Below are 27,520 nucleotides of genomic sequence, written 5' to 3'. Positions count from 1 at the left end.
ACATCACTAGAATGTGTGACTGAGGAGCTTGGCTGCTTTATTGTAAACTTCCAAACAAGGGCCAGCAATCGGAATCTAAGGGCGGGGCGGGGCTGGGCTGGTAAGAGCAGAAGGAGTGTCTGACCCGGGGCTGGCTCCTGGAGCATGCGCAGTCTTCACAGAAAGTGATCAGCGAAAAGTGCTGAGGACGCTATTGCGTAGGCGTTGTTTCTGATTGGCTACCGTTCGCCCGCGAGGGGTCGTGTCTACTCGTCGCCAAGTAAACAGGGAAGGTAGGGGCGGGGCCAAAGAGGCGTCGGGACCTGGTTGGCCCGGGGAGGGTTGGGGGTTTCGCGGATTGGTCCCAGCCGGGATCTCAGCTGTGTGAAGCGCACCGGGTCCTGGAGCCCGCGGCCTGAGGGATGGACGAGACTAGTCCACTCGTGTCCCCTGAGCGGGCCCAACCTCCGGACTACACCTTTCCGTCCGCCTCGGCCGCTCACTTTCCGCAGGTGCCGGGGGGCGCGGTCCGCGTGGCGGCGGTGGCCGGCCCGGCCCCCTCTCCGCAGGGCTCGCCAGGCCACGACCGGGAGCGGCAGCCACTGCTGGATCGGGCCCGGGGCGCGGCGGCCCAGTGTCAAACCCAAACCGTGGCGGCGCAGGCCCAAGCCCTGGCCGCCCAGGCCGCGGCGGCCGCGCACGCCGCGCAGGCCCACCGCGAGCGGAACGAGTTCCCAGAGGACCCCGAGTTCGAGGCGGTGGTGCGGCAGGCCGAGGTGGCCATCGAGCGTTGCATCTTTCCCGAGCGCATCTACCAGGGCTCCAGCGGAAGCTACTTCGTCAAGGACCCTCAGGGGGTGAGAGCGGGCTGGGGACCGCGACCGCCGGCATCGGGGAGGGTGGGCCTGTCCGGGGAAGTTTGAGGGTTCGCACAGCCAGAGGGAGAACGGGCGTTTGAAAGGCTAAGAAAGGGAGAAACTTAACAGTGCAGAGCCCCTTGGCAGGATTTTGGAATTCTACTGAGGACTGGAGACGGATAAGCTGTCCGGAATGAAGAAATAAATCAGAACTTATTTGGTAGGGGAAGAGTGAGCGGAGAATGAAAAGAGGAAATTGACCAGATACAGGCGAGGGGCCCAGCGGTGTGATGGGGCAGTCGGCCTCTGGACAGAGACGCGCGGGGAGATGCTGCTTTCTAGTAGGTTCCTTATTCGGCCACTGACGTACTGTTTTGAGCTTTGAGCCCGTCCTCTCTTTTTGGACTGAACCAGTGTTGTCGCTGTTCATTGAGGAGGACGGGTGACCCATCAGGGGCTCTGAGGGTTCATTCCCAGCTTTCTCTGTTGTGAGGACGTCTCCTGCCACCAACCCAGGCCCCTTATTGGCAGACGTTTGTTGTAAGAGTGGGTGGACTCATCAGTTTCATTTGTCCTGGTTATTGCTCACTTCTGGGAAATTGTTCAAATCCTTCTTGTGGCTCCTCAGTTTAGAATGTGAAGTTTGAGAAACATGGGACTGTCAGCTACTTTTTACTTTCATTTCTCACCCAGGACTGTCAGCAGTTTGCTTTTTTAACAAAGACGGAATGTTTGTTTGACCTTTATTTTGCCCCTTGTATGTGTTTAAAGGGGGATGGGATGGGGCATGGAGTGACCAGGGCGGCTGAAAAGTGACCTTTATTCTTTTGATAACCATAGGAGAATTTAAGGCATTTAGATCAAACTAGAGTTATCTTTGGAATATCAATGAGTCAAAAAAAAAATCAAATCTTCCCTGTTAAAGTTCTCAGATGGACCAGAATGGTTTATTGGGAAAATGTATTATTGTTATGCTTATTAAAATGATGGGTATCAGAGCTCCCTCACATTTTCTCTGCATCTCTCTTGTGTGAACTCTTGAGATGGGTGGTGTGTTCTTTTGGCAGGAGTGCTGAGTGGCCAGGATGGACTGTGACTTGTAGCTCTTGGTCAGGTTCATTGAAGGATTCAGTTAATTCTCCCAGATGTTGTTGTCCCTGAATTATCACCAAGAACCAGAGAGCAATTCTGCCATCAAATCAGTTAACATAAACTGAGACGGGGGAAAGCTTTGAGAGGAGTAAGTCTTTCAAATAAGGCAGCAGTGAGTTAAATCGAAAGCTCAAACAGGAACCATCACTTGTAGAAGAAAAGAAATGTGGGTGTCCTGAAGTTTAAATGTTAGCAAGATGTTTTCATCTTTTTTATTTAGGAACCAGAGTGAGATCTAAGATATGAATGGATTTTATTTTATTTTGTAGTTGTTTGCTTGTTGGCTGATGTAAGAATGGGCTAAGATTATCTTTGTTAGGTATAGAAGCAGGAGGAAGGTTTTTGTTTTTCTTTCATGACACTGTTACAGCTCCACTGTAACACTGGAAGTGTGTCAGGTCAGCAGAGAAGTGTTCTGGTGCTCTGACAGGTGGGAGTAATATGATCTCTCAATTCTACCTGGCAGGTAAAGTACTACCACCTCAGTACATAGGCCACAGAGAATGACACACTATGGGTATGCTTCTTGGTGATTTGCAGGATCTTAGTCACTCAAATTTCCTGGCCACTGTCCTTTCTTAGAGGGGAAGTCAAGACACATATGACTGGATAAAACTTATTAGTGTAACCATCCTGTTCACACTGAGGAAAATGTGGTTCAGAGCAGAGGATCACTCCCTAACTGCTATGGTGGGTTATACTGGAGCATAGACTCACTGTAGTTAGTTTTGTCATCTTTGGCCCTGCTGCAAATGTGTTTAACTATTTTATTTAAAAATACGTAGATAGCATTTACTGTATGCCAGGTACTATTTAAAATGCTTTACAAATAATAATTCACTTAATACTCATAACACCTTCAGAGGTAGGTACTATTATTGCCCCCACAGATGATGACACTGAGGCACACAGTATACCTAATTTGCCCAGGGTGTCACAGCTATTAAGTAGGAGGCAGTATTCAGACCCAGGCAGACTGGCTCCAGCGTTCATGCTCCTAACTACTATGTCCTGCTGCCTCAGAGTTAGTCATCTGAATCTCTGGTTTCTCTCTTCAGCTACCATATTGGTTAAGACTAAATTTGGCTGTGTGTGACAGAAAATTTAAAATAATAATAACTTGACTAAAAGTACATTTGACTCTCCTAAAAGAAGTCTACAGACTGCTCAGAGCTGGGATGGCATTTTCCTTTGTCATGGACGCGGTATGAACAATATGCATCCGACCGTCCGGCTGGTCAGCCATCCCTAGCATGTGGCTTCCACTTCGTGATCCAAGATGGCTGCTCAAACTGCAGACATCTTGCCTGCTTTTCAGCCAGTTGGAAGAAGGAGAGGGAGAGGAAGAGGGAGAGGATGCCCTTTCCCTGTAGGACGTTTCCTAGAAGTTGCACCAGACTCTTCTCCTTACATCCCATCGTCCAGAACTTAGCTGCAGTAGTGGCTGGGAACTGTAGTCTTTATTTTGCCCAGCTAAAAATCAGGGACCTGTGTCCAAGGAAGAAGAGGGAACAGAGATTGGGGGAACCAGCAGTTTCTGCCACAGGTACTTTGGAGCTGGATAGTCTGAAAGGTTCTTAAAGATAACAGCCCTGATTCCATTTCCCATTGTAGGGTGGTTCCTTCCTCAGGATGAGCAAGTAAGGGACCTGGAACAGTAAGATGGAAAATGCTGGATCAGGAGTCATGGTAGAGTGCTCATATTACCCTCCTCATCTACATACATCCTTGTGCTTCAGGTCTCATGCTCAATCATCTACGAAAGTATTTTTTGAGAATTTTCTGTTTTGAGAGGCTAGTAATTCTAGGTGTTCATGTTGCTAAAACATAGAACAGCATGTGATTGACTAGTTTATTGGGAGGAGTAAATGAGGTACCACACATGAAAGCCCCTGGCCTAATTCCTGGTGCTTAGCAGGAGTTCAGAGTGTTTTGTTTCGTTTTTAAGTTACATGCCCACTGACCTCTGGATTAGGCTTTCTTGGATACGTGGCACTGAATAAAGCAAAAGTAGTATAATTCTGAGATGATCCTTTCATATTGAGAATAGTAATTCATTAGATAATGCTCATAGGTGTTTGCGACACAATTCTACAGGTACTGCTCACATGTTCTAGGAGCTTGGCCTTGTATCAGTAATTTTCAACCTTTTAAAAATACTTTATTCACCAAGAGTTTGTCATGAAAACAGTACAGTATTATTTTCCATTTTTCAAATATAAAATTATGTTGTAATATTGAATGTGTTTCTTCTAACCACCTGTGCCCTCCAGGAAATTTTGATGTCCTAACATTCAGTTGAGAATGACACTAATAGCCAAATAAAGAATAAAGATCTCAAACAGAGTAACTTATTGATTACTAAAATGTTAAGACACAGTCATGTTTGTATACCATATATAGGTGTAGTTCTGGAGATTTTTAAGCATCAACTGCCATCTGTTATAGGGAGCTGTCCCAGGCTGCAAGTTGTAATGGATGAGGCAGGTTGGGTCGATGGCAGTGGATAGGAAAATAAATACAGGCTGAATCTCTTTTATTACATTCTACTTAGATCCCATCTTCTTTCAGAGTCTCATATATTTGGAGTAGTCCATCCCTCTCTTTTGTAAAAGTTAACATGTAAATAAGCCTTCTCTACCTAAATAGCTAAGTCAAAGAATGCTGTTTGCATCCAACCTCTACAGAATACAGACTTGCCTTTTTCACTCTCATTTCCTTATGAGTGTACAGCAGAGATTTCCAGAGGTCGCATGATGTATGATATTGAAACAGATTGAATTTTAAAGAAGATGTGAGAATATAGTTGTCTTTTATTGAGCCAAACATTAGAGATTTGCAAAATGTAAAACAATGCCAGTCTTCTCACTAAATGTTTTTTAAAATATAGTTATTTTTCATAAAAACATGTCACTTATGTTAACATGTAATAGGCTTATTTTTATGATTAGGTAAATTAATAAATAGTTTTAACATTTTAGTTTTAATTTCTAGTACAGCAAATATAGATTTTACCCGTGTATATAAAAGCTTTTGGGGTCTTTAATAGTTTTTAAGAGTTTGAAGGGACCTTGAAACCAAAAAGTTTGAGAACCGTCCACTTTGTGTTTACCAAACTTAAAAAAACCCCTGTTTATTATGCGTTATTTTTGCATATTTCACTGCATAGTATGAGTGATGTGCTTGAACTGTGTTAGATTTTAGCACAGCATAGTACACTCCTCCGTGGGGCTGCTGCATAGATATAGGAAACCCTTTTGGGTTCCAGGTTTCAGGAACTGGTTGTGGGTCTGGCACCAGCCAGTGAGTGGCCCCTTGCTTCCTTGTGCCGTGCTGTTTTTATCCCCAAGTTCATGGATTGCTGCGACTTGAGCTACCTGCACCTTAACCCCTTTATTAAAAGGGGTTTTAGTAAGTGGGTGTTAAGGGAGGGTGTTTTTAAAATATTGGCATCAAACTGAAGCTTTCTCCTAAATGTGATAAAGGAATTGAAAGTATATTAAAGAAGAGAAAGGTTGGTGAAACGTTAGGCAGTAGTTATTTTCTTTCTCAACCAAATATTGGTGGGTGGCTTTAGAGTTTGTTTTCTATGAATTAGGAGAATATTCTTTTTTTTTTTTTTTTTTTTTTTTTTATGCGTTACGCGGGCCTCTCACTGTTGTGGCCTCTCCCGTTGCGGAGGACAGGCTCCGGACGCGCAGGCTCAGCGGCCATGGCTCACGGGCCCAGCCGCTCCGCGGCATGTGGGATCTTCCCAGACCGGGGCACGAACCCGTGTCCCCTGCATCGGCAGGCGGACTCTCAACCACTGCGCCACCAGGGAAGCCCCAGGAGAATATTCTTGAGTGTTCTGTAACACAGTTGATTATTTGACGTTAGCATTAGCTTTGGAAATTAGGCCAGGGGCTGCTTTATGTGTCTATCTAGGAAACCCACAGAGTGCTGATGCACTGTCTTATAAGAACTAGGTACTGAGCAAATGTTGGCAGAATTGAATGGAACTGAGGCAATGCTTAGTCCTGAAAGGCACTTGTCTCCCCTTCTGTCTGAATGTCCTTCTGTTCCTCCATCCTTCCCAGCCTGCCATTCCCCTATTTGTCCATTCCAGGCATTATTATTTAATGAAACCCTTGTAATACTGAGAGAACCACGATTACTAATGCTTTTAGAGTCAACAAAGTGCTTTCTGATTCTCCTTATGGTGGAAGGAAATTGAGAAATTTGAGAGGTCAGTCTATAAAAGATGCTTGGCTGCAATGGTGGCCTTCAAGTTCTGCTTTCTTTTCTTTTCTTTCTTTTTTTTTTTTTCCCCCCGGCTGCAGGCTGCACCGTGTGGCTTTCAGGACCTTAGTTTCCTGACCAGGGATCAGACCTGTGCCCCCTGCAGTGGAAGTGCAGAGCCCTAACCCCTGGATTGCCAGGGAATTCTGCTTTCTTTAAGTGGAAGTATTTAAGCCTCAGCCCTGTTATTTTTCAGCCTCACTAATAGTAGGAATGTCTTGGTTTCCCTCTCATTGGGGACCAGCTTGCAGAACTCCACATTGTGCCTCAGTTGAACTGACTGGTGGGTTCTGGGGTGGGCCTCAAGTTGTACTGTGGTTTCACTGCCCAGGTTCCAGAGAGTTACATTGGAGTCATCAGTCATTCTCTGTATGGTAAGCCACTTACTACTGCTGCTGTGTGATTCAGAGCCCAGGGTTCCAGGGGTACAGAGACAGAGAGGAAGATTGCTAAAATAGGCCTCTTCCTAGCCACTTTAGATAAGAATGTAATTCTGAAGACTAATAATATGAATATATGCATTTGACTTTTTCTGGTGAATAAGTAAGTTTGTTTATCATTAAGAATAAATTGATTCTTTTGGAGGAGGAAAGTTCTGTATTTCTCTTGCCCTCTCAAATCCTTGCAAGGCTTCTTGAAGGGACTGTCCTCAAGATTGACCAGTTATTGTTTTAGACATGTGCCTAGCCAATTCCTAATATGAGTGCTTAATGCAGGCAGGTGGATTTATGTTTTTTGCTGTGACCAGCGATTCAGGAAGTGACACCCACAGGAAAATGACTTATGACCTAGACTAGCTTGAGTTGGCTCTGGGGTGAGGGGAGAGGGAGAGTCATATGATATAAAGATGAATCACTTGAATAGCATATTTACTTTACTTTTCTTCCTTTGAAAGTACCAGCTTGGGGACTGGAAGGAATGACATAAATATAAAACAACCTCAGAGGGCTGACTGGCTTGGGGAAGAAACCTTCAGGAGGGAAGGCCTTAGTTTCTAGATTGCAGCAGCATCCCATAGGTCCAAGGATCTTTGAGGATTAAGTTACTGTCTGCTAGAGAAGATGGATCTTAATCTTTGTGGCCTCTCATGTCCTGATCTCTTGCCTATCAGAATTACTTAAAAGAACCCCATTCTAACCAGGTAGCAGATCCTTTTTCCTGCTGTGATTTTTCTCTTCCATTGCTTTCTTAGTTTGTCATTCCTAAACTTTTTTAAGGTTTGTTAACACGCAGAGGGGGTGGGTGTGGAATAGTAAGGCCGATGGAGGAAACTACCATTGATGAAAGAACTTTCTTAACCTCATTCTATAAGACCTTACTAATTTTCTTTCAGCTGATACTTTTTTGAGTCTTTCCATAATTGATGCAGAACAACAGCATGTATGAGTGTACCTTAGAAGTTGGGGTTTGATGGTGTTAAAATCTGTTGTACCGTATATACCAGACTTGGCATCTTCTCTGGCCACAGCCCTTTCTGGCAGGGGGTCTCTCAGCTGCTCATGTGAGCTGGTGTCTTCCCCTTACAAGCTGGGGGAGAAGCCAGTGTCTAACTGTACGTAGGGATTGTCTGCCTATGCCCTCTCATTTCTTTCTAGATTCCTGCTGACCTGGTCTGTGAGTTACTTTAATCAACTTGCCTCTAACATCCTCTTTTTCTTTTGTCTCTGTAGAAAATCATTGCTGTTTTCAAACCCAAGAATGAAGAGCCATATGGGCATCTTAATCCTAAGTGGACCAAGTGGCTACAAAAGCTGTGCTGTCCCTGCTGCTTTGGCCGTGACTGCCTTGTCCTCAACCAGGGCTATCTCTCAGAGGCAGGGGCCAGCCTGGTGGACCAAAAACTGGAACTCAACATTGTACCCCGTACAAAGGTTAGTCTCCAGGAAGCCTTACTGCCTGGCCAGAGTTTTCCTGGACCTAAGCCCTGCTACGTGTTAATGGGACTGCTAGATCCAGTGACGGCTATTTGTGCCCTGAGTCTAGGGTTCTCAGCCCTTTTTTTTGGTAGGGGTGGTAGGTTTCAGCTCATGGTTTGATCATGTGATGAAAGCTATCCTGAGAAGGATATACATAAATTTTCTGCACACAGTTTCAGGAAGTTCACTGACCTGATGCCCATGTATGGGCTCCCTGGGTCTTTGGATCCCAGGTAACCCCAAGCTGGTTAGAAACCTAGCTACTTTTGTAGCTTACTCTGTTAGATTTCTGAGCTATTCCAGGATTTAGATACAGTCTAGAATGGACTAGCTGATGTCAGCTAAGCACTAATGCAAGGTATGCCAAGGAGGACTTTAGGATTGGCTGAGGGTTAGAGTAAAGGTCTGGCCTGAACACCTACAGGGAACTGACATGGAATTCTCCTCACCCATCTTTATGCTATGGAATTCTGGTACTTGTCTGAACATAACAAAATCGGGTTCCCAGATCCAGGCAATTCCACATTCCACACTTAGAATGGATTTGTACATACCTTGTATGTGTTATAGACTTAGGTGAGGTTCTATTGAAGGGTCTGGACCATACCCGCCCCCCACCCCCTCGCCCCCTCGCCCCTTTCAAAAACATGCTTTAATATAGAATTTATTGCATACAATTTCAGGAGGTTTACTGACACTAGGTTAAGAACCTCTGTACTACAGGGTGTCTCATGAAACCTTCCAAGGGTTCTGAGGGGAAGAAGTCTGCTGGTCAGCATATGAACATCTAAGGACACGTCGTCACTCATTTAGTATGTGGCTCCCTGAGATTTAGTAACAATTTAAGGTGGAACTCTGATCTGATGCTTTAAGGCTGCAGGGGCATCTTTGTATCTCTGGGTCTTAATCCTCTTTGAAAATCTGATAAAAGCTATAAATCTTGTTTCCACAAAAAATACATATATTTGCAATTATTGCATATAATTTCAGGAGGATGGTTCATAGACAAGTTGAAGTCCACCCTTTGACCCATAGGATCTAGATTAAAAACCCCTGCTTAAGGTTTTCTTTGCCGGTTTAGATAGCAGGCTGTGGGCAAAGAGCCTGATCAGCAGACAGGAGCTTCCCTTCAAATCTGCTTTTTCTGTTTTCCCAGGGTATGTTAGAAGAAAATGTGATTAAAAAAATAATAATAAAAAAAAAAAAAGAAAATGTGATTGTTGTGGATGTTTAACTGTGTCTGCTCCTTTGCCACCAAACTTCAAATAAGCCAACTAATTTGTTAAGGTTGTAGAAATCAGGGACCACTTCTTGAAATTTCCTTCTCTCATTCTTAGCACCTAGCAAAGTACTATACTTATAGTAAGCATTCCTTAAGTACCAGCGGAATCAGTGGATAGATACCAAACCATGAAAAAACAGTAACAGAGATCCCCCACCTCAGGCCAATGGAGAGAATGTTTGATTGTAGTTCCGGGCTTGTAGCTCCCATCTGACACCTGAGTCACTGCCTGGCCTTGTGCAGCTCATTCCTTCCCTTTATACTTAGTTCTCTCTGTGTGCGTATGGTTAAACGGCACATTGAACATCTTGTATGATAATTAAAGCTCCTAAGATCTCCTGCCTAACCTGAAATCCTCCTACTAGGCCCCTCTTAGAGTCTAGAAATGCTTCTATCTCATCACTGTAATTTCCTTTCTTTGCTGGGTAAATAGCAGACCACCCATGCCCTGTGCCTGTCTGCTTTGCCTGTGCTCCTCGAGTGCCGTGCCTAAGAATCAGAAGGCTTGAGTCCAAATTCTGGTGCTGCAGCGCTTTACTGGGTGACCCTTGGGCAAGTCACCCCCACATCCCCTGCCCATTTAGTCTCCTCACTATAAAAATAGGGACGTAAAGAGGTCCTACTTTAGAGAGTGGCTGTGAAGATTGCCCAAGTTAATCCATGTTGAACATGTAGCCCAGCAGCTGGCACAGTATAAACACTCCGTACATCTTCGCCTGTGGTATTTTTATGACTATTCTAATCATTAATGTCACACAATCCCTTTCTTCCTTATCTCTGGGCTTCCTCTTTCCCTGTTAGAGAACCTTAATGAGGCCTGAGGATCCTTTACATCAAAAAATCAACAACAAAAACACTTGTCTTCCATGAGACTGAGATGAGACAGAACTTTGCAAGCTTAACATACATTTGTGAGACTCCCCTTGTGGCGCAGTGGTTAAGAATCTGCCTGCCAATGCAGGGGACACAGGTTCGAGCCCTGGTCCGGGAAGATCCCACCTGCCGTGGAGCAGCTAAGCCCGTGCGCCACAACTACTGAGCCTGCGCTCTAGAGCCTGCAAGCTACAACTATTGAGCATGTGCACCACAACTACTGAAGCCTGCTCTCCTAGAGCCCGTGCTCCGCAGCAAGAGAAGCCACAACAAGAGAAGCCACTGCACTGAGAATCCCATGCACCACAATGAAGAGTAGCCCACGCTCAACGCAACTAGAGAAAGTCCATGCACAGCAAGGAAGACCCAATGCAGCCAAAAATAAATAAATAAATAAATAAGTAAATAATGCTAAAACAAAACAAACAAGCCAAAAATACCCACATATATTTGCAAGCTTTACATTACAGCTGTTGAACAATAGTAAGAGGAAATCTCTCCCCTCCCTCCGTCCCCACCCTTGTGACAGGATTCTATCCAGTTGATCAGAGCATCTGTCACTATGGAAACGGGGCTCATGTTGAGATGGAGCTTCAAACAGTAAGGCTGTAATTCTCACTCGATCGCTATCTCTGCTCTCTGTTGCTGCAAGGTTTCAGGTTGTGATAGTTTCATTAGTCATAGGGAAAGAGTGGTTTGTTACAAAAATTGATCGAAAATAAATCTCATGGGGGGAAAGGGTGGTTTATGGCTTGAGAGCCAGTGTTTTCACCATGGAAACTGGCAAGGTAGTCTTAGGAAAGCCTTTTTTCCCCTTTATTCCTGTGCCTGTGTTTCCAGATTTGTAAGGCAGAGAGTGCTAACCTACAGTACTTTGCACATCCGTTTTAGGTACTCTGTTAAAACTGGATGGATGGATGGATGGATGGATGGGAGGAAGGGAATTATTTTATGCTGTCTCTGAGATTTCGGGGGCAAAATAATTAGTTATTTGTAATGAATTTTGCAAGGCTTAGGAAAAGAAAGAATTTTCTTATAAATTTGATTTTAGGTATTTATATGGTAAAACTCACTTATAGCTATCTCTGAAAGAAGCTCGTAACTCATTCATTCATTCACTTAATAAATGAGCATGTGCCAGGCACTGTGTTAGGTACTAGGGATGCTAATGTAAATAAGATGTTCTCATCCACCCCACATTTCTTTAGTCTTAAGAAACAAGTTAGATATACAAATGGATAATCACGAGACAGTGTGAATAAGTGTGATAATGGACACACATATGGATTATGGATTACAGTGATATCACTGCAGTTTGACAATCAATTGTAATATTGGTGGCCTAAAATTTTTTTTGAATAGGTAATGCGTGCATCTAGTGCAAAAATTACAGTAGAGTAAACAAAGAAGAGTAATTTAGCCTCTCTCCCACCCCTGTCTTCCAGCCACTTGGTTTCCTTCCTCAGAGGCAGCTGTTATTACTAGTTTCTTGTGTAATATTCTAGATACAGTCTATGTAAATATATAGCAACTCACTAAAAATTAAAACCAATTTTAATATTTGTTTAATTTTTGAATGTAAATAATTGTACATGGTACAGAATTCAACAGGAAATAAAAGGGTATAGAGTAAATTGCAATTTGTTTTTATTTGGAGAGAAAATAGGCACTGGGCCATCTTCTCCTAACCCAGGAGGTAGCTGTAGTGGTCAGGGTAATTCATGCTAGCTGCTGTAACAACCCCTGAATTGCAGTGGTTTAACACAGTAGGAGTTTATTTCTTGCTCACATCAAGACCCATGCCAGTTAGGCAGCTCTCCTAGATCCCATGTCACTCCAGATGGCGGCAAGAGATCTGGGATCTTTCCATGATGTGGTTTTGCCATCTCAGAGCCCTTCATTTCCAGCGGCACAGATTGGGGAACGTGAGCTAAAGATCATGGGAGATTTTGGGGGCCAGGCCTGGAAGTAGTGGGCATACATCACTTTGTCAACATTCTCTTGGCCTGAACTAGTCATATACTCAGCAGCTAGAAAGGCTGAGAAATGCATTCCTTCTATGTGCGGAAGAGGAACAGTATTGGTGAACATCTAGCTATTCTCTGCCATAGTGGTATAGTTCCTTAAATTTGACTCTAACCTAGGTGTCTCTTCTATTTCCACTCTAGGTAGTATACCTGGCCAGTGAGACCTTCAACTACAGTGCCATTGACCGAGTGAAGTCCAGGGGCAAGCGGCTTGCGCTGGAAAAAGTGCCAAAAGTTGGGCAGCGGTTTAACCGCATCGGGCTACCGCCAAAGGTATAGACTGCGCCTAGGTGGCTTACCAAAGGTGATGATCTATAGTGGCATAATCATCCAAGTGATGAAGCAAGGTGTCAACAGACTTACCTACGGACTCTTGAGTAGTCTGCCGGGAGGCTTCTGTCTTGCTCATTTCTGTTAAGGGCCTAAGGTTTGAGGAATAATTCTCCAAAGAGACCCTAACTTTCTCACTTTACTCCTCTGGACCATTTAGCTGGGCTTCTTGAATTTGGATGAGCAATTACTGTCACAACCCTTTCCTGATATAAACTCCACAGGGCCTTAGTGGGTACCTGGCTTACTCCTGGGATCTTTGCACTTGGGCTGTAGGGAAATACCTTTATTCTTCCTTTTTGGTTGCAGGTTGGTTCATTCCAGCTCTTTGTTGAAGGGTACAAAGATGCAGACTACTGGCTACGTCGTTTTGAAGCAGAACCTCTCCCTGAGAACACTAACCGGCAACTACTGCTACAGTTTGAGCGGTTGGTGGTGCTGGATTACATCATCCGCAACACTGGTGAGCAGCTGTGGGTGGTCCTGTGCCCTGTGCCAGACTGTGATGAGGCACGGGGGAGGCCTGGAGGCTTGCAGAGCTTAGTATCAGAGTACCCTATCAGGATGAGTTTAGTCTAAGACATAAGGGTTATGCACATTTGGAGAGGGTCTTGAAAATACTTTTCCTAGACAAGCCTTGTTCAGGCACATCATGTGTAGTTATCAGGAGTGGTGAGTATTTACGTTTTATCTTTGCCTCTTTCCCGGTCCCAGACAGAAGACACTTTGGCTCTCCCAAAGCAACGCGAAGAGTCCTCTTATCCTTGATCTCTAGTCATTCATGGTAGCCTGGCCTATCACTTGACAGTTTTGTCTTTAAATACCTCATCTAGGTGGACTTATACAGCATTTTCATTCTCTGGCTGGCTTATTCACTTAGCATAATGTCCTCAAAGTTCATCCATATTGTAGGCTATGTCAGAATTTCTTTCCTTTTTAAGGCTGAATACTAGTCCATTGTGTGTATATACCACATTTCACTCATCCATTAATCTGTCTACAGAAACTTGCTTCGTGGTTGCTTCCACGTTTTAGCTATTGTGAATAATTCTGCTATGAACGTGGGTGTACAAATATCTTTGAAACCCTGCTTTCTGTTCTTTTGAGTGTATACCCAGAAGTGGAATTGCTGTATCATATGGTAATTCTATGCTGAGAATTTTTTTAGGAACCGCCGTACTGTTTTCCATAGCAGGTGCACCATTTTACATTCCCATCAGCAGTGCACAAGAGTTCCAATTTGTCCACATCTTCACCATCACCTGTTATTTTCTGTTTTTTTGATAGTAGCCATCCTAATAGGTATGAGGTGGTATCTCATTGTAGTTTTGATTTGCATTTCCCTAATGATTAGTGATCTTGAACATCTTTTCATGTGCTTTTTGGCCATTTGCATTTCTTCTTTGGAGAAATGTCTGTTCAAGTCCTTTGCGCATCTTTGAATCGGGTTGTTTTATTTTCGTTGAGTTGTAGGAGTTCTTTATATATTCTGGATATTAATCCCTTATCAGATACATGACTTGCAACTATTTCTTCCCATTCTGTGGGTTGCCTTTTTATTCTGTTGATAGTGTCTTTTGATGCAATTAATTGAAAATTTTTCATGAAGTATTTTTTTTCCTTTTTTTAATCTATGCCTTTTGTGTCATATCTAAGAAATCACTGCCAAATCGAAGGTCATGAAGCTTTGCCCTCTGTTTTCTTCTATGAATTTTATAGTTTTAGGTCTTAGATTTAGGTCATGGATCCATTTCGAGTTAATTTTTGTATATGGTGTTAGGTAAGGATCCAACTTCGTTCTTGTGTATATAGATATCCAGTTTTCCCAGCACCATTTGTTGAAAATACGGTCTTTTCCCTATTGAATGGTCTTCCTATCCTTGTCAAAAATTGTTTGATCATAAATGCAAAGGTTTATTTCTAGAGTCTCTGTTCTAGTCCATTGGTCTGTCTTTATGCCAGTACCACACTGTTTTGATTGCTATAGCTTCGTAGTAAGTTTTGTAGTAAGTTTGAAAGTTTTGGAGGAAATGTGAGTCCTCCAACTTTGATCCTTTTCTGGATTGTTTTGGCTATTTGGGGTCCCTTGAGATTCAATATGAATTTTAGGGTGAGCTTTTCTATTTCTGCAAAAAAGATCATTGGGATTTTTATAGAATTGCATTAAATTTCTAGGTTGCTTCACTTCAAGTAGTATTGATGTCTTAACAATATTAAGTCTTCCATTCTATTAACGTGGGGTGTCTTTCCATTTATTTATGTCTTTAATTTCTTTCAGCAATGTTTTGTAGTGTTCATTATGCAAGTCTTTCACCTCCTTGGTAAACTAATTTCTAAGTATTTTATTCTTTTTGATGCTATTGTAAATGGATTTCTTCCTTTCTTTCGTTTTTAAAATAATTATTTATTTATTTGGCTGCTCTGGGTCTTAGTTGTGGCACATGAGATCTTTGCTGCTCTTAGTTGTGGCACATGGGATCTTTGTTGTGGCATGCGGGATCTTTTAGCTGCAGCGTGCAGGATCTAGTTCCCTGACCAGAGATCGAACCTGGGCCCCCTGCACTGGGAGCACAGAGTCTTTTTTCTCTGTTTTTATTTTTGGCTGCATTGGGTCTTCATTGCTGCACACAGGCTTTCTCTAGTTGTGGCAAGTGGGGGCTATTCTTCATTGCGGTATGTGGCCTTTTCATTGCAGCGGCTCCTCTAGTTGCAGAGCACAGGCTCTAGGCGTGCAGGCTTCAGTAGTTGCGGTGCGTGGGCTTGCTAGTTGTGGCTCGCGGGCTCTAGAGCACAGGCTCAGTAGTTGTGGTGCACAGGCTTAGTTGCTCTGCAGCATGTGGGATCTTCCCGGACCAGGGCTTGAACCTGTGTCCCCTGCATTGGCAGGCAGATTCTTAACCACTGCGCTACCAGGGAAGTCCCTGGATTTGTTTCTTAATTTCCTTTTTTGGATTGTTCATTGTTATTGAATAGAAATGCAACTGATTTTTGCGGTCAACTTGGTATCCTGATACTTTTGCTGAGTTTATTTATTGGTTCTAACAGTTTTTTGTGGAATCTTTAGGATTTTCTACATATAAGATCATATCATCTACAAACAGAGATAATTTTACCTTTTTATTTGGAGTTTGGATGCCTTTTATTTCTTTTTCTTGCATATTGCTCTGGTCTGTCAGTACTATGTTGAATAGAAATGGTAAAAGTGGGCATTTTTGCTTTGTTCAGGATCTTAGAAGAAGAGCTTTTGGTCTCTTCACCACTGAGTATGATGTTTGCTGTGGGTTTTTCATGTATGACTTTTATTATTTATTAGTCTGCTGGTGATTAATTTCCTATTTTTTGATGTCTGAAAATATCTTTATTTCAGCTTCATTTTTGAGGAATATTTTTGCTGGGTATAGAATTTGGGATTGGCAATTATTTTCTTTTAGCAGTATTTAAAAAAAATTCCATTATCTTCTTGCTCCCACGGTTTCTGTGGAGAAGTAAGTTGTCCATATTACTGTTGCCTTTTCGAATGTAATCTGTCTTTTTCTCTAGATCTTTTTGAGATTTACTCTGTGTTTGGTTTTCAACATTTTTACTGTGATATACCTAGGTATATTTTCCTTTGTATATACAGGCTTCCTTGAATCTATAGTTTGATATGTTTTGTCACTTTTGGAAAATTCTCAGCTATTGTCTCTTTAAATATTACTTCTGCCTATTTTTCTCTCTATTCCTTCTGGGACTCCAAATTATATGTTGTTAGGTATACATTCATGTATATATCTTTTTTTCCTGGGTGCTTTATTCTGATTTATTTCTTGTGGTCTGTCTTTTAAATCACTACTTTCTTTTGCACAATCTGCTATTAAACTTATCTACTGAGTTCTTAATTTTGTTAACTGTATTTTTCATTTTTTGAATTTTTATTTGATTCTTTTCATAGATTCCTGTTTTCTGCTGATGTTCTTAATCTTACCTTTTATCTTCTTAAACATATTAAGGATTTTACCTTGAACATTTCAGAGTCTCTATGTTCATTATTTGGGGCCCCTGTAGATTTGGTTTTAATTTTCTTTTGTTTTTCTTGTTTTTATTTGTGTCATGTTGTCTCTTTGTATACCTCATTATTTTTAATTGTCAGATATCGTATATCAGAAATTATAGAAACATTTGGAGGCCTAAGATGTTGGTATAAATCCTGTCTGGAAGGAGATGTTTGCTTTTGGCAAGCAGCTAGGGTCATCAGCAACCCAGGATCACTTTAACTTCAGGTATTGCTGGGAAATTCTGCTTACTTCCAGGGTTGTAGCCTTTCAGGTTTCAACCAAAAGCATGGATGATTTATCAGGGTTCCCCCACCTTATCCATCATCAGGCTACAACTTTGTCTTCCTAGGTCCCCAGTGCTATTAGAACACTGTTCTACCTCACAGCCACCTCTTCCCAAATCAGCAGGTGCTGTAAGAGAAAAGAAGTCACGAATGCTGGACTCCCCTCTCTGGATTACCTTTTTCTCCCAGATCATGACACTTTAACTCTTAAGGGTCTTATAAAATCTCCAGTGCCTTCAAGAGATTTAAAAATATTTTATCCAGGGACTTACCTGGCGGTCCAGTGGTTAAGACTCCACGCTTCCACTGCAGGGGGAGTGGGTTCAATCCCTGTTCAGGGAACTGAGATCCCATGTGGCATGGCCAATAAATAAATAAATAAGAATAAAAATATTTTATCTGTTTTTTTGTAGTTGTTCTTAGTAGGATGATTGGTCCCCAAGTGTCCAGAGTATCTAGTTCATCATTGCTGAAAGTGAAAATCACCCCAGTTTTTTCTACTAACTTCATATTTCTGTTCACAGATCGAGGCAATGACAACTGGCTGATTAAATATGACTGTCCAATGGATAGTGCTAGCTCTCGGGTAAGTGGTTGATCTATATCTTGAAGGAGAGGATGAGGTGTAGTATATGCATAATATGAAAGCATGTAGTGGGGTGATATTTAGGTCACATAAGTTCAGAGGAATCAGGATAGCACATGTCTTTAAAATTGATAGGTTAATATTTGGAAGAGCTTTTCTCAATTTGTTTTTTAAGAATAAATTCTTAAAAGAATAAATTGAGAGCTTTTCTCAATTTGTTTTTTAAGGAATAATGATAGGGATAGAATGAAGAAAAGTACAAATAAGTTTGGAACATATTACATACTTTGTGCCTTTTTTGGAGATTCACATTGCATAGTAGCACAGTACAGGTCTGAGAAATAGTGCGTTAGTGCCTCTGTGTGATTTTGTTTGGCTCAGTGATTTCTAAACCTTTTGACCATGGAATACTTTTCTTACAAGAATACAATACCACAGAACATCAGTTTAGAAAAAGCTGCTTCCTGCAACTTTCTTTACCCTCTCATTGCTTTTATACTCCACCACACTTCCCCATCCCTGTTCAATCTGCACTTTTAAAAAAATTAGCAGGAGGGCTACCTGGAGAAGGAGAGTGAGGTTGGCTTTTATTCTTTATAGTGTTTTTTTTTCTTCCAGCTTTATTGAGATATGATTGACATATAATATTGTGCAAGTTTAAGATGTACAATGTGATGATTTGATGTATATATTGCAAAATGTTTACCACGATAAGATTAGTTAACACATCCTCATAGTGTTTTTACTTCCTTTTGTAATAGTGGTTCTCAAATTCTCTACATCAGAATCACCTGAAGAGCTTACTAAAAATAGTACAGATTCAGGGGACTTCCCTGGCGGTCCAGTGGTTAGGACTCTGTGCTTCCAGTACAAGTGGTGCGGGTTCACTCCCTGGTTGGGCAACTAAGATACTACACACTGTGCAGAGTGGCCAAAAAAAAAAGTACAGATTTTATTGGGTTGGCCAAAAAGTTCACTCGGGTTTTTCCGTAAGATAAGTATAAGCCTTTCCTCCATTAGGTCTGGGGTAAAACTGAGGATTTCACACCTTAAATAAGGTATCCCAGAGGATTCTGATGCAGGTATCCTGGACCCACATGCCCTATTCCTGTGGTGGCACTAGTTAACCTGAACATAGAGCCAAGTAGACAGTCATGGGAATGTCTGACATGGGCTGCTGTCACAGGCAGTCTGCTCCGCTCTCTCTGCATTCAGCTCTTGTCCTTTTCCTTTTAATGTATCACTGAAGCAGGGGAACAGACTCCCTTATGCAAGAGCAGCCAGCTGTTATCTTCCATGGTTCTGTTATCTTACTAGAAAATGTGGTCACCACCACTGAAGTGGCATCTGAGTCAAGGTCCACACCAAAGGACCTTGGCTGACTGATAATTGACTTTTCTTTCTTTTTTTTTATACTCGCAGGATTCTCACTGCCTTTCCCTAGGAGGAATGGCTTATAGTTATCTTTTGTTATTGTCATTTCCCATGTTACCAAGGACTGTGGCAACTCTTGGGGAAGGGCACCTTTTCTAAGATAAGAAAGGGACTCCGGGAAGCTTGAATTAGCCAAATCAAAGTGCCATGAATGTATTAAGTCAGGTAACAATATGGAAACCAGTTCAGAGGTTGAGTAAGAACTGATGCCTGAGGAGGTTGAGATGGGATGCTTTGCTACTACTTTAAAGGGCCTGGGGCAGGTGGGACTCAATAAATATTTAATCTTCCTTTGCTCTTCAGGACACAGACTGGGTGGTGGTGAAGGAGCCTGTTATCAAGGTGGCTGCCATAGACAATGGGCTGGCTTTCCCCCTGAAACATCCTGACTCCTGGAGGGCGTGTAAGTCTCAAGACCACTGTGGTCTGGCTCTTTTCTTGCTCAGTCTCAGTTTTCTTATGTGTGCAATGAAGATAATAATTCCTCTATCACAGGATTGTTCTAAGAATTAATGAAATAATGCAGCTCATGCACTTGAGCACAATGGCTGGCACATGGCAACTACTCCATAATGTAAGCTATTATAATTTTTACCTTACATTATTCCCATTTGAAGCACAGAGTTGAGTTTTCGCATCTCTGCTTTGCATTTTTCTTATTCTTTCTGAGGACTGTCTTATCATAATTTATTCTATTTGTGTTTCTAAATACAAGCTGCTGTCAGTGTTCTGTCTTCCATGTTGACATTCTAGAAGCCAGCCCCTGCTCCATTATAACTGAGAAACCTTTAGAAAGGGAAAGATACAAGTAGAGGGTCACTAGTCCCTTTGCAGTACTTGTCTGTCTTTTCAGAAGGAGCATCTCAATGTTTCGGTGGCAAGTAATTGCTTCTAGATAGGCTTACATCTTGGAAAGTCATATAATGTCTGGGAAAGTGCACAGGCTCAGGGATTAGGCAGACCTGGGTTTGAAGCCCAGTTTCTCCACTTACTGTGTAACCTTTAGGGTTAACAGCCCCTATAACTTTTTTTTTTTTTTTTTTTTTGCGGTACGCGGGCCTCTCACCGTCGTGGCCTCTCCCGTTGCGGAGCACAGGCTCCGGGCACACAGGCTCAGTGGCCATGGCTCACGGGCCTAGCCGCTCCGTGGCATGTGGGATCTTCCCGGACTGGGGCACGAACTCGTGTCCCCTGCATCGGCAGGCGGGCTCTCAACCACTGCGCCACCAGGGAAGCCCCCCTATAACTTCCATTTTCTGTTGTGTTTCAAATAAGAGCAGTATCCTACTTTTGCCAGTGCTCTGATAGGTGGAGGACATAGATGGGCAGGGATTTTTTCAACACCAGCTTTGCTTTTGACTTTTCCTCTTTTCAGATCCTTTTTACTGGGCCTGGTTGCCCCAGGCAAAAGTCCCATTCTCTCAGGAGATCAAAGATCTGATTCTTCCAAAGATATCAGACCCTAACTTCGTCAAGGACTTGGAGGAGGACCTATATGAACTCTTCAAGGTTAGCCCTGGGAACCTCAGCCTTATAACCATATAGAAGAAAGAATTCCAGTGGTTTTTCTAATTGGTCCTGATACAAGCCCAAAGAGAATGGAAACACCCTTCTGGCTTGTGTTAGCCAATGAAGAGCAAGATTCCCCCCTGTGGACAGCAAGACCTGGTTTGAGTTGGTTTGAAAAAAATTGGCAGCTGTGATGAATCACACTGGTTTGTGTCCTTTGTGTCATGTGGCTGCAGTGTATCTGCAGAGCTCTCATTTTCAAATGGAGCACTAGCACCTGGAGTTCTCTAGCATTAATAAAGAGACTGAGGACAAAATAGTTACTTGTTCTCTATTTCCCCATCTGTGAAACAGGGAGTTCTTGGGGTGGTGGTTAATTTCACTAAGTCTCTGAAGCTTCATGTAGGTTCTCTTTATTAGAAAGTTTCTAACTGGGGGAGGAAAACGGGTTCTTCTGAGGGATTCATGCAGGTTCCATCTCCTTCTGCCCTTCTTTTGCAGAAAGATCCTGGATTCGATAGGGGCCAGTTCCATAAGCAGATTGCTGTCATGCGGGGACAGGTAAGCCTGGGACATCCTCCTGGTGTCATCCCTGGGATCTCTCTGAGAGGGTTTTATGCTCATGTTGAGTAAATGTGTAAAGCTTGTATTTTAAACCCATTTTAGTCTATGCCATACATACTTGTAACTCTCTGTTAACACCTGAGGGGGAAAGGTAGCCATCCCAAATCTCCCACCTCTTCCGTGGTATCTGGTGCTTGGTGAAGCACTTACTATGTGCTTAGCTCTGTGCCCCTTGCTGGATAGTTCATTGGTAAATTTACCTGATGGTCTGTGTCCTCAAGTTGTGCAAGGCAGCCATGTGCCTTGGTGGTTAAGAGCTAGGCTCCGGAGTCAGACTGCTGCTTCACCATTCCCAGCATTATGGCCTTGGGCAGGAAGTCTCTGCTTTCTTCTTTATAAAATGGGACAGTAATCATACTTTGCATAGTTGGCCAGAGGATTACATAAGATAATGTGTATCAAGTGTTTAGTAAAAACAATGCCTGGCACATGGTAAGCACTCAGATGCTGGTCATGGTTATAATTTTTGTTGTTATAGTTACAAGCCATATTTCTTTTTTCTCCACTTCACCTTCATAGAGAATCAAGGAAACCCCCAGGGTGTTGTTGACCTTCCAAAGCATAGTAAAGAATAGCTTGAAAATTGTCTAAAAACTCTGTAGGACACTGACATTCTGCTTATCACTTTGAAGTCTTAAAGATAGCTGGGATGGCTTAGTGGTTAGGGCACAAACTGGTCAGAGTGCCTGGTTTGAATCCTGGCTCTGCCATTTACTAGCTATGAGGTCTTGGTTGAGTTACTTAATCTCTCCTTCTTTTAGTTTCTCCATCTGTAACATGGGATTAATAACAGCACCTACCTCGTTGGGTTATTATGAGATAAATCATTGAAAACAGTTGGAGTAGTGCTGGTGTACTGAAGTACTCAATATGGGTTAGCTATTTTGATTATGACTTTGTATACAGCTTCTCACATCTTTGAAGGACAAGAGGGTGTTCTCGGTCATAATTATACATTTACCTCTTTCTTCCATTTAGCAAAAGGCTTCTGGTGAGAGCAACTCTTGAGCTTACCAAGCCCATCTTCTCTAGATATGGGACAGACGGGTTTTAAGAGCTGCAGTTATTATAGCTGCCTGAATACCATAACATGGTCTTCCTACATTTCCCAAATAATGTAAGGGCCCAGTTAGGCTGGCAGAATTTGTAGAAACCTTAAAAGCCACGTGATGTAGTCTGGTATTATGGAACTCAGCATAAAGGAACAAACTTCTCAAGTTTATGTAGGCTGTACCTCTGTCCCTATTGTAGTTTCTTCTCTACTCCCTTCCCAACTCCAGTCTCCTGCCAACATCATAGCAATCTTCCTCTCATGATATTTAATTCGGACCATTATCTAGAGTAGCAAAAGGCAGGGTGGGGGCGTGGATTGAGAGAGTGCAATCTTAGCTTTCTTTCCAACTTGTGCTCTTAATGTCCTTTGAGGGCCTGTGGCATCTTACAACCTAGAGTGCCTCCCTCTGAAACCATGAGGTTCCGTGAGCGTCCAGCTCCTCCTCCTAGCATGCAGGTGAAAGGAAGGCACCACCTTCTACCTACCTGAGCTGTAATCACAGAGTGGGCTGTACAATGGCCCAGAGTCAAAGGTGAAGAATGAGGAACCCCCAGAGAGATGGAGTTGGGGGATAGAAGTTGTTCCTCACCATAAAGGCTTCTAACCAGGAGTTAGATAAAGAATGCAGAGTCTGAGGGAAAGCTTCTTTAGATAACATTTTCAAAGACAGTATTTCTTTTTTTGGCATTATGTGCCTGCTATACATTTTTCTTCAACTTTTTAATTTGAAACACTTCAAACCTCAGTAAAATTGAAAGAATGAGTGGGGTCTTCTAGACTTCACCAATTGTTACATTTAGTTAGCCACGTTTGCTTTATCTTATTTCTCTAAATATTATCTATCTGAATAGTATCTATCTCTATATATCTATATAATTTCTCTCTTTAATGTATCTATATAATTTGTCTCTCTCCCTAGATAGATAGATTTTGTTTGTTTTTGGCCAAATCTTTTGAAAGTAAGTTGTAGACAGTTTGACATTTTACCCCATTTTAAACATGCTGGAAAGGTGGCTTTTAACCCGAAGAACCAAAGAAAGCACAGGGAGACCCAGCCAGGGCAGGTGTGAACTCCTGTCTCTTAAGTTGGGCAGGTCTCCTGCACAATTCACTGATTCCATTTGAAGCTCCTTTTAGTTCTCTGGCCTGATCTTGTACTCAAGGCTCTTCTAAGCAGTGTAGGGTGCTGGCAATACCTAAACAATGAAGTAAAAATGAAATTAATTACTGGTAGGATCAACTTCTCACTTCTGACCTCTGTTCCAGGTGAATCTCTGCCTCTTTTGGGGCAGCACTTGTAGGCCAAGGATATTTATGGCTTGAGGCCTGTGTGATATGGGGGTGCCGCCTAGCTTCCCCTCCCATGTGTCTGGCCTGGCTGTGAAAATCTTCAACATCCAGTGGTTTAAAGAAGGCTGTCATAGGACAACTTCAGCTTTTGTACTGTCCTACCAGAGACGATAAATGGTGGTGACTGTGATTTTGACAAGGGGAAGAAAATGTGTTCCTTTGGACACATATCTGAAATACATGTAAAATACAGACAAAAACTGGAAAGGAGCTGAATGCACTGTGGCATCTTGGAACAGAAAAAGAACAGTACTGGAAAAGCTAATGAAATCCGAATTAAGCCTGGAGTGTGGTTAATACTAATGTTCCAATGTTGATTTCCTAGTTTTGGTAAATGTACCACTGTTATATAAGATGATAAAATTAGGAGAAATTGGGTAAATGGTACATAGAAACTGTCTGTACTATCTTTGTAACTTTTCGGTAAGTATAAAATTATTCCAAAGTAAAAGTTTTATTTAAAAAAAAGATGAAAAGACAGCATGAAAGGGACAATTCAACTGAAATGGCTTTTTTTTGTTTAATACATGGTCCTTGTAGGAAAATCAGAAAATAAGGATAAACAAAAATCACCCTATCTCTAGGTCACCTTCCTTGACCCAGAGATAATCACTGCCAACTTCCAGACTTTTTTTCTCTGTAGATAAGTAGATAAGAAAATAAAGGTGGAGTCACACTATAATACTGGTTCCTTATCTCCTTTCTTTTCCATCTAAGACTTTGTGATCCGTTTTCCATGCCAAGAGAATATATTTTTTAACTGCTTGTTTCTAATCCCTTAAGTTATTAGCTGATCCCATACTCAGGTATTTATATCATTTTCACTGTTACAAACAATACTGCACTGTGTTGATTGAAACTAAGTGTTTTGTGCATGTCAGCGATTGTTCCCTTAGTCCTTAACAATGGAGTTGCTGAGTCAGAGGGCCTGTTCACTTTTAAGCCTTTATGTTCCACTTGCCTTTCTGAAAAACTGTCCCACGATCCAGTCCCACAGCCATGTCTCTGAACTCTCCCCAGCTGAGTCGTCGTCGTCTTCTGTATCTTTACTAACTAGAAGGGCAAAAAAATAGGAGGTATTTGTTTTTTTTCAGCGAGTAGAGAGGTTTCCATTTTCTGTATATTGCCCACTTATATTCTTACTTTAGTAAATAGCCTGTTGGTACAATTTTCCATTAGTGGATTGTTTATTTTTGTTTTGATTCATAGGAGCACTCTATCTGCAGGTCTCCCTTCAGAGGCAGACCAGAATGCCTAGGCTTTGCCCTCACTGATCTCATTTTTCCCACTGCAGATCCTAAATCTGACCCAGGCCCTGAAAGACAACAAGAGTCCCCTGCACCTCGTCCAGATGCCACCTGTGATTGTCGAGACGGCCCGTTCCCACCAGCGATCTGCTAGCGAGTCCTACACACAGAGCTTTCAGAGTCGGAAGCCCTTCTTTTCATGGTGGTAGCCCCAGAGGCAGACAAAGGCACATTGTCTGAGACTTGGCCTGGGAGAAAGCCTGGGGAGCAGGTTACAGGAAGAGCCAGAGAAGCCGGCAGAGATCAGTGCCCTTAAGAGCCCTCCCTGTCTGCTCACCACCCCCTCAGAGCTTTCCCAAGCACAGGGAGAAGCACAATCAGAAGGACAGTGTGTGCTGTTGGGCCCTTCTGAGAGCTGGCGTAGGGGGGCTGGCACTCCGTGCAAGTAGTCCAGGTGCCCGGGAAGGAGCATCTCCCTTCCAGCATCTCCTGGGGGAAGGCTGGGAAACTCCCTTCCCTTCCTGACACCCTGCTCTGTAGCTATTCCTCATTATATTCTGCATCAGAAAAAAACAAATACAAATTTAAATATAAAACCCAGGCAGAATCCCAGAACCTCTTATAGCAGAAAACCTCTGATCCAGACCTAAATTTGCATGGGCCCAGACATCCAGGTGTCTCACAGTTCCTTACCCCCACGGACCAAGGCAGCTAGGTGACTCGCAGTGCTGGGACAGACAGAAGCCACACTTCCTTTTGGTTTTCTGCCAAGTCTTCTTCCCCTTCTCCTCCCACTGGTGCAACAGGCTGACTCCAGACACGATTCTCACAGTGGGGAGACTTTTGCTCTAGAACTCCCAGCAGTTTTACAGTGATGGTATAGATCACCTCTGCTCCCTTCCCTGCTGGGGACCCAACCCCTCTAGTCTAGGCCTGTAGGTTGCTTGTCACTCAGGCAAAGGCAGGAGGGAGGAAGTTGACTCCCCAGCATGCAAATGTGATCCATACCACCTGGGTATATGCTGGGAACTATAATGGTCTATGGGTGAACTTATCCGAGCCTTGCTTCCTTAGTCCTTGGCCGTAGCCAAAGGTAAACTCTCCCAGTCTGCTAATTTGTTCCTGTTGTTTTAGATGTTTTGTTCTCAACTCTTGAGTTAGTGCTTCAGTTCTGGGTTCTGGAGTGGCTCTCGATGAGGGTTCTGGGGTGGGTCTCAGCACATAAGAGGACAGGATATTAGGTCCTTGGACTTCTTTTTCCGCTACCACTGTTGCTTGCTGGAGGTAACAGGACTGGTGTTCCGCCTCCTGGTTGGCAGCTTCCCTTTGCTCCCCCACTTCTTGTTCCAGGCCAGTTTTTCCACGGCTTCTTGGGAAAGGCAGGGCCCTAAGGAGAGAGGCCTTCACACTGCCCCCTGGTGGCTGCCCAATCCAGTGTGCATCTTCTTGCTTCCATGTCTCTCTTCCCTCAGCTGTCCCCCTTACCAGCTGTCCGAGCCCTTTCTACACCAAAGCAAAGAATGGCCTCAGGGGGGAGTAAAGAGGGTGCCACCCGTGGCTGTGGGGCAGCCCTGTGCTACTGGACGTTTCAAGTTTCCGGCGTCCTGCGATTGGTCAATCAGCTTTGGAAAGAAACTATCTCAAAGGTTTGAAGAACAACCAAAGAAAGGGAGCAAGGACTATGGCTGTGTTCCCTCTGCTTGCCTAGCTCCCACCATGCAGGAGATGTGCAGCTCTCTCGTCAGCTGCGCCAGGCTGGGCCCCTTCCAGTCCAGCCCCCAGGAGCCAGCTTATCCTAGGCTTCCACCCTGCTGACAGGAAGTCTCTGGAGCTGGGTACGCATGCCCTGTGGACAAGGCACAGCTCCCCGCTGGCCCCAGCCCTGACAATCCCATTGAGCCGACCCCGACTTTGGCCTTCGGGATCATTTTTGCGAGAACATGGGAGCAGCAGGGCTCCCAGAGGCCGGAGGGGACCCAGGTGTGTTTAACTCTCCAGACATCTGTGTGCAAACGTGTTTGTGAAGCCCCCACCTGGGTGTTGAGAGAGCCTGAGCAGTCTAAAGAGCCCGGTGCTTCCCTCACCGAGCAGATCTGCACATTGTCCTCAGGCAGACCAGCTCTGGGATGAGAAGGAAATTGGGTCCAATGTAAGAGGGAGCTGGTCCCAGTCCTGGCAGGCCAAAGAGTATGGGGCATCCTTTCCTGGCCCACATCCGTTCTCCTTGAAGCCTGTACTCAGGTTGCCTTGAATGTGGACTTTGGGAGAGCTAGGGCCCAGAGTGCCGGGGCAGGCTTCTGGGCGGCACTCGAGGAACCGCCCGGCCCTCTGCCAGCCACAGGCCCTGTCTCCCAGTGTCAGGGAGTAGAGGCTGGGCTGTAGAGTGCTGCTGCCTCTGTACTGTTCTAATGCACTGTAGAAATTGTATGTAATGTATTTAAATCAATGCAGATGTATGAATAACAAGTCCAATTCTGACCTTTTTTGTCTAGTTTTCTTTGGTGGAAGGAAGACAAGGTAGGATGCAATTTTAAGGACAAAGAACCCTGTGTTGCCATGGAGTTACTGAGATATGGCTCCTGAGTCTCTTTTCCTCTAGCAGAGGAAGGTACAGGTCCTCATTTCCCAAAATATTTTCATAACTCATTTGACACCAACACCTGACTTGCACCTACACAGATGCAAAGCTATTTGTAATCAT

General features: G+C 43.4%; 1 protein-coding gene across 1 annotated transcript; it reads left to right on the top strand.

Annotated features, from left to right (window-relative positions):
- Positions 1 to 388: 388 nt before the first annotated feature.
- On the top strand, positions 389 to 27,294 carry PI4K2A (phosphatidylinositol 4-kinase type 2 alpha). The gene is made up of 9 exons (XM_065894611.1): positions 389 to 836; positions 7,940 to 8,140; positions 12,509 to 12,640; positions 13,007 to 13,160; positions 17,540 to 17,601; positions 19,339 to 19,438; positions 20,411 to 20,544; positions 21,046 to 21,105; positions 24,867 to 27,294. The coding sequence occupies exons 1-9, from the start codon at positions 402 to 404 to the stop codon at positions 25,026 to 25,028; spliced, it is 1,440 nt and encodes a 479-aa protein (XP_065750683.1). The 5' UTR covers positions 389 to 401; the 3' UTR covers positions 25,029 to 27,294.
- The last annotated feature ends 226 nt before the right edge of the window (positions 27,295 to 27,520 follow it).

The sequence above is a fragment of the Phocoena phocoena genome, chromosome 16 (assembly GCF_963924675.1).
Source record: "Phocoena phocoena chromosome 16, mPhoPho1.1, whole genome shotgun sequence".
Lineage (NCBI taxonomy): Eukaryota > Metazoa > Chordata > Mammalia > Artiodactyla > Phocoenidae > Phocoena > Phocoena phocoena.
This window is presented reverse-complemented; position numbering and strand designations above follow the sequence as displayed.

Excerpts from the sequence above, each read along its gene's own strand:
- PI4K2A (XM_065894611.1), top strand. The coding sequence starts at position 402 with ATGGACGAGACTAGTCCACTCGTGTCCCCTGAGCGGGCCCAACCTCCG. Across the intron at positions 13,161-17,539 it reads TTACATCATCCGCAACACTG|ATCGAGGCAATGACAACTGG; the intron begins GTGAGCAGCTGT and ends TTCTGTTCACAG. Across the intron at positions 21,106-24,866 it reads TTGCTGTCATGCGGGGACAG|ATCCTAAATCTGACCCAGGC; the intron begins GTAAGCCTGGGA and ends TTCCCACTGCAG.